This window comes from Austrofundulus limnaeus, unplaced genomic scaffold, assembly GCF_001266775.1.
Source record: "Austrofundulus limnaeus strain Quisiro unplaced genomic scaffold, Austrofundulus_limnaeus-1.0 Scaffold150, whole genome shotgun sequence".
NCBI classification, from domain to species: Eukaryota; Metazoa; Chordata; class Actinopteri; order Cyprinodontiformes; family Rivulidae; genus Austrofundulus; species Austrofundulus limnaeus.
Window position 1 is genome coordinate 868,903 of NW_013952552.1, and position 7,405 is coordinate 876,307.

At 41.4% G+C, this 7,405-nt stretch overlaps 1 protein-coding gene across 1 annotated transcript in view; it reads right to left on the reverse strand.

Annotated features, from left to right (window-relative positions):
- Nucleotides 1-1,685: 1,685 nt before the first annotated feature.
- The window catches only part of epha4l (eph receptor A4, like), a gene marked incomplete at its 3' end in the record, with an annotated part of 68,497 nt that continues 62,777 nt past the window's right edge, over nt 1,686-7,405 (reverse strand). Inside the window, 4 exon segments of the mRNA XM_014016654.1 lie at nt 1,686-1,882; nt 2,258-2,407; nt 2,495-2,704; nt 4,985-5,046. Coding sequence (XP_013872108.1) covers nt 1,686-1,882; nt 2,258-2,407; nt 2,495-2,704; nt 4,985-5,046 — 619 coding nt within the window.

Below are 7,405 nucleotides of genomic sequence, written 5' to 3' on the forward strand. Positions count from 1 at the left end.
TAGCTAAGTACACAATAAACTTCACACTTATGCTAAGATTTAGTGTAAATAAGCTTTCAGGAAAAAAAAACTAGAGGAAATAGCAAAATCTTCTCTAAATAGAATAGTAGCTGCCAGACTTTTTCCATTTATCTTTTTTTTTGTTTGTTTGTTCACTTAGCAGCGTTACTGCCTTTAAAACGTATCCTTGATGATGATGATGAGGTAATTACCATTAAGTTATTGTAATGTGACTGCTGCTCTTTAAAGTCGGATGAATTAAATAGGCTGTAGAACTGCAGAAATGTGATTTTAATGATTTTAAATGTGCAATAATATGAAAATGTGTCATATCATTTATCATCTGTTCTGCAGGTCTTTAAGTGTGTTTGGTTTGGTTGGACTGGATGTGCAGGCCAAGTCAACATGAGGGAATGCTGCAATCCAAAAGCTAATGCACACCAATTGTGCAGACTGAGACCACCTAAAAAAGTAAGAATTATCGTCCAAACAAACTTTTTTTATTTGATTGTAAAAGCGGCACAAATCAAATACATGGAAATTCATTGTAGGCTACCTCATTTCCTCATGCTGTACACATTTTCAGTGATGTCATCTATCTTAGCAGTCTACCAATGAGAGCTGATGTGCACTGTGGACGGACTGACGTTAGTGGTGCCTTGATACTGATGCTGGTATTGGGCCCAATACCAGCATTTTTACAAGTATTCTGTACTCGTACAAAATGCCCCGATACTTGAGACTAATACCAATACCACTAGTGATATTGATATCAGTTTTGCAACAGTCTATATCATGCTGTATATTTGATTTGATACAGTCAGAGCAGCTGTAGGCCTAGAAGGAAGGAGAGACACTATGTTCTAAATAATAAATGTAATATTAATCTTATTGTATAATGCTCAAGTTCTAACTCAGTAAGTAAATGGAATCGGTACTTGTGTCGGCAAGTACACAAATTAAAGTACTATTACTTGTTTGAGAAAAACAGGTATCAGGACAGCCTTAGATGTCAGCCTATCATGAGTCCATAGAGACAACCATGCACACACACTCTCATGCCTAACTACAGTTATCAGTTAACCTAACAGGCGTGACTATTTCTGGGCTGTGGGGGAACACTGGAGTGCCTGGAGAAAACCCAGGCATGCACAGAGAGAAATATGCAAACTGCACACAGAAGAACATCATCAGAGTTTTGAACCTTTTATCAACCTTTATTTACCGGGCAAATCCTATTGAGATCACAGATTTATTTCCCAACAGAGGCCTGGGACCTGAAGGTAACCTAATGTGCATGTTTTTGGTCTGTGTGACGAAACAGGAAAACTTAACACACCCACAAGGAGAGCATGCAAACTCCACATAGAAAGACTTAGGGTCTGATATGGGGCTCAAACTCAGCTGGGAGGCAACAGTACTGACCAATTCACCACCATGCTGGGTATTTTACAAGAGCAACTCTCTATTGTATGTCCACTATATATCCTCTACGTTCTTGGGATACCATTGCCCTTTAAAAAAATAAATAAATAAATCTTCTCTGCATACAGCTTACATGATTCCAAGAAGTCCATTGATCTTCACAAACAATCAGTGGAGTCTGAACATTGGGCTTAGCATTTTATGACGTTCCAGATTTAAAATACAGTCTTTTTAGTACACATCTATGCTCCTGCTCTCACCTGACAGTGGTATCTCCTCCAGTCCTCTTCAGGGTATTGGGGTTGCGGATCAGTTTGTCCAGCATGTTGACGATTTGTCCAAACTTTGGCCGGTCGGCTCTCTCTCTTTGCCAGCAGTCCAGCATGAGCTGGTGGAGAGCGACAGGGCAGTCCATGGGTGGGGGCAGCCGATAACCCTCGTCAATAGCCTTAATCACCTAGAAAGTAGATGACTGATGTAAGTCGCTTTGTCTATTAGTTTAACTGTGATTTAAAATGTAAGCTGCTTGATCACTATCTTAATTTAATATAATCTTATTAGACCCCTGCAAAAGAAATTTGTTTATGCCCAAAATTTAATTATTTATCATTATGAATGAAACTAAATGCAAATTGGAGCATAATAAAGAATGAAAATACACTGCTGGTGTTGGATGAATACCACGGGGTTTAAATACAGTACATAATCAGGTTAAATTGATGAAGGCTTTCTTTAAATCTTGTTGACAGGACACAGCTCTTGTATTCCAAATTAATTTAAGGTGTCTTTTATTTATGAGCTTCTGTGTATAATTACATTTCTTCACACTTACGTCCTGATTACTCATGTCCCAGTATGGTCGCTCTCCATATGACATCACCTCCCACATGACAATGCCATAGCTCCACACGTCACTGGCTGAGGTGAACTTCCTGTAAGCAATGGCCTCTGGGGCCGTCCAGCGGATGGGGATCTTGCCACCCTGTATTTGAAAGTCAGACTCGTTAATTAATGCTGACAATTGAGGTGACAGGCAGACACACAGCTGGGCGCACACACACTCGCTCACCCTGGTGGTGTACGCAGCTTCAGGGTCATCCTCCAGCACTCGAGACATGCCAAAGTCAGACACTTTGCACACCAAGTTGCTGTTGACCAGGATGTTGCGAGCCGCCAAGTCACGGTGAACATAGCTCATGTCCGACAGGTACTTCATTCCAGACGCGATGCCGCGAAGGATGCCGACCAACTGGATGACGGTGAATCGGCCATCATTCTTCTGCAGAAAAAAAAGACAGTACTAGCCTTATGAGCCTAGTCACATAAGAAAATCAATTTCACAACAGAAGTCTGATTGGTTAAATACTCACTGCAATGTACAGTATGATGATTTTATGCTCAAATTAATAGAAAAATTTTAGCTCATTTTTTGTTAGATGTGTGTCTGTGATATAAATACTGAATACTAAACACAATCTAATAAACCAGAGTTGTTAGTTTTAACCTACTAAATTTTGGTCCATACTATGTTGGGCACTATGACTATGTCCGGGAGGGACTCAGAGTAGAGCCGCTGCTCCTCCACATTGAGAGGAGCCAGTTGAGGTGGTTCGGTTATCTGGTTAGGATGCCTCCTGGACACCTCCCTGGTGAGGTGTTCTGGGCGCACCCCACTGGGAGGAGACCCAGAGGAAGACCCAGGACACGCTGGAGAGACTATGTTTTTCAGCTGGCCTGGGAACGCCTTGGGATTCCCCCAGATGAGCTGGTCCAAGTGGCTGGAGAGAGGGAAGTCTGGGTCTCTCTGCTTAGGCTGCTGCCCCCATTACCCGACCTCAGATAAGAGGAAAAAAATGGACGGACGGATGTTGGGCACTAATACAGTTTATATTAAAAAATACCTTTTTATATTTTGAGGTCTAGAACAGAGGTTCTCAAACTGGGGTCCCAGGACCCCAAGGGGTCCATGAGAGGTATCTTGGGGGGTCCTCAAAAAATTTCACTAAATTGTTAATTTGGTTTTTATTTTTAAAAATGCATGGAGAACAATGAACTAATAAAACAAACATAATAGACTAAATAAAAATATAAATGTGAGCCATCACATTGAAACGAGGATTAAGTCCAAAAGCGGGATGTGGAGAAATACAGGTATAGGGTTTTGATTTAACCATTTGCAAGAATTGCAATGTGTCAAAATATAATGAATTAAAGCCTTATCAATGAATCATTTGAACGAACTGCCAGAAATATAATCCCAAAAACATTTTTGAAGCATTTTTTGAGCAGTGGCAACAAAAAAACTGATTTTGAATTTTTCCCTGTGAGCTAACAATGATTTTGTTTCTTTCCAACTGGGAAATCTTAATATACAAATAATATTTGAGGTTTAATCTTTGTATTAAAATAAAAATTACTCAATAAATTTACATAAAATTAGGATTCAGACCAAACATCAGAACCATCAAGACAATTTAAGTCATACAGTATCTCTGGATAAGCTGATGATATCAGGATGATCCTGGTATCAAAATTTAGCTTTTAAAACCAGGAATCTGAAAATGTAATTAGGTCATTTTGACCAAATTTGACTTAATCCTCGTGTTGATATGATGGGTCACATATTCCCATGGAATTTATGGGTTGAAATGACAATAAATTAACTTTTAAAACAGCATGGGTTTTATGAGGGGGTCCCTGGAATTTATTTTCGCCATTGTAATATTACATTACATGCACACATACATACATACATACATTGTAGTATTTTTTCCCAATGGTGGTTTCCCCAGACCCAAAAGCTTTGAGAACCCCTGGTCTGCAAAATAGTTAAAAGGCTTCTGGGTAATATTTTGGCTTACAAAAAAGATATAATTATTTTACAGTTGGGTTTACTTTGTGAAGAATATCATCAAATAACCTGTACCTTTTCAGTGACATCAAGAGAAACATTTTTTGTGACCTTTTGTTGCTTTGTTGAACATATCTTTTTACAGTAAAATTTCTATTTAATAAAAATTAAGAAAATCTGAATGACATTTTATTTAATTCAAATTTGTCAAGCCAGAGCTTTTTGAAAACATAAACATGTTACTGGTCAAAATAATTTACTAAATCTAAACATTTTTAAATGCTGATAATCACACAGTTACTTTTTTCTCCCCGAAAATCCCATTTACGAACAAATTTTCATTTTAAACCTTGGCAAAAAGCATTTTTTAAACACTGAATTTAACTCTCTCTCTACATGCCTTATTTTACTTAGCATCAGTAAAATCTCAAGTGTAGTGATCCTGAAAACCAAAGGTGAAACCAGCGGTGCAAAGACTGTGTCAGAAAAACTGTGAGTCGATCAAAGAGGAAAAAGATTAGGGCTGATATTTGTGAACCAACACTTGTTATTTCAGCGGATGACATTGCAGAGATAAGATAACATCGGCAGGTTATGGTCGTGTTGCACACACACACACACACACACACACACACACACACACACACACACACACACACACACACACACACACACACACACACGTGAAAACAGATGCGCATGACTGACCCTCAGGAATGCATCCAGCGATCCGTTTTCCATGTACTCCGTGATAATCATCACTGGCTTACCTAGAGAGAGAACGAGAGAGCGGGAGAATGAAAGGCAGATGATTATGTTGGTAAACGATGCACATCATAGCTCGACACAGGAGGCTGGATCTTAAGGGAGTCTGTGAGAATGTGTGTGGATGAGTATGTGTGCATAGGCCGTCCATCTCTGTCCCGTAGTAATTTAATTAGCTCGGTGTTGCCCTGATGGCTCCCTTCACTCCACACACATTCAGAGACGTCTCTGGCAAAACGAAACACTGCTACATACACACAAACTCGGTCGTCTTGTGTTTTTGCAAGTATGAACTGACATTTGGACACATTATGCAAAATGCGATCACAGTCATTCACCCAGACTTGCTATTTGTGTCGCTCACTGCCCTTTCGCCCTCTCTCCGCTGCCAAATTTCAACGCATCTGTCACTCTCTGCTAGTTCTTCTGCATTTTCCCTTTTTGCTTATGCTCTCGTTAACCCCCGAATCCTGCCACTCCTCTCTGGCCTTTTTCACCCCGGGTCTCTGCCTTCCCCTGTCTGTCTCTCTTGAGGGAGCATCTGTGTCTTTATCTGCGTCTGGGCAGGCGACAGTTTGGGGTGAGCGTTCCCTGGTGGGTCTCTGTCTGTTTTTGTTTCTAAGGATGAGTGAGAATAGAAGATGATAGAGGGGGAGATGGGGGGGAAATACGAACAACTGATTTGTTTTCATCCCAAAATGGTAGCAAGTTGGTGCCTAAACAGTCGGTGATGACACATGCCAGAAAGTGCTGCCACAAATCCTTCCCAGGAAAGCCTTGTTCTTTGTGGTTCATTTCAAGTGGTGTGGTTCAGTTGTATTTTAAAGTTTTTTTTTGAAGAGAAGTGCTGACTTAAACCTGCTCCTTGGAGGTGAAGCTGTGTGAAAAAATCTTGCGTGCTCTTACAGAATGTCAAACGCAGCAGAGAGCCAGCCGAACGACTGTCATCTAAGGTCTAAAAGTAAAGTTCCTCCGCTCTGAGGCAGGCCTCTGCCATGCCAAGAGGCCGTCAGTCATCGTCTTATCCACCATATGACTGGCACTCCATTAATTACTGCGGACTCCAGTGATGCCCAAAAAGAGGAAGTGGAGCTAAAGCTGGGGGAGCGTGTGGGGCCCTTTTTGTCAGCCATCTTTGTTCTCTTTGTTGTGTGCCTCTGCCCCGGGGCAGTGCATGATTGACAGCTTCGCAATCAAGTCCGAGGAGCGTCTGACCTGCGACCTTAAACTCTCGCCTTCCCAGCTCCGCCCTCTTCCCTCCAGTCTATATGCATGCAAATTCCTTGTTTACTGAATACGCCCCGCCGCCTTTGGCAATGAATTCTGGGCAAGGGCCACATCAGAGAGCCAATTATCACCTGCCAACAAAACAGTTGAAGTTTGGGAGAAACACAGCAGGGATCCAACATTGGGATAACGTTAGGCTAATGTTCTCTGGAGGCCCAAGCCGTGCTTGGAACAAAGATTTGGCTCTTAAGAGCATATCTTAAATTATCATTCCCCTACTTTATGTAAATCAGCCTTAAAGTATATCACGTCTTGATTCCAAGCCTTCATGGAGGCTAAATTTTAATTACAGAGTAACATGAACCACTCAGTATATGTACAGACTTGATGGTGGACAGCAGCCAGCAGTGTTCAATGACAGATTTTTGCACATTTTTGTAGTTTAGAGCCGATTTGGAGTTCCTCCATTATTAATAAGCCTTAATTGGCTCTGTTGGACATGCCAGCAAACTGAAGCCAAATCGAGAATTCCTTTTAAGTTGATTGTAATGAAGAGTGGAATGCAATTCAAATAATGGATTTTTAATAGATTCTACTGCCACTTTCAAGTGTGAAGGATTCATTTGCCCAAACATCATATGGAGCTCTCAAAAATAAGAGTGGAGGTAGGAGGAGTAATCAGATGTCCTCCTGGTTTGGCTTTCATGTTGGCTTTTGTCAACATTATGCTGCTCGTCTGTTACTCCTTCATTTCTTACTTCATCTCTTTCTTCACTTTTCCTTTCTGTTGTTCTTTGTCCCCCCCCCCCCAAACCATTAACATCAACACCCACCCGCCATCATCTGCATTTTTGTTTGCACCTTTCCTGACTGCTGCTTGTCTCCGATTTCTCTCCCTTCCTGCCTTCTGTCCATCTGTCCGGTTTTTCCTCGCTCTCACTCCATTTCTGTGAGGTTTTAGGGGGTCACTCGACACGGCGATAGGTGATAAGCAATTCTGCCTGCTGCTGTTCACTTTCAGCTCCGGCTGGGCAGAGTGTCTGCTCCGCTCTCCCCTCTATTCGTCCATCTAAATGTGTGTGTGTGTGTGTGTGTGTGTGTGTGTGTGTGTGTGTGTGTGTGTGTGTGTGTGTGTGT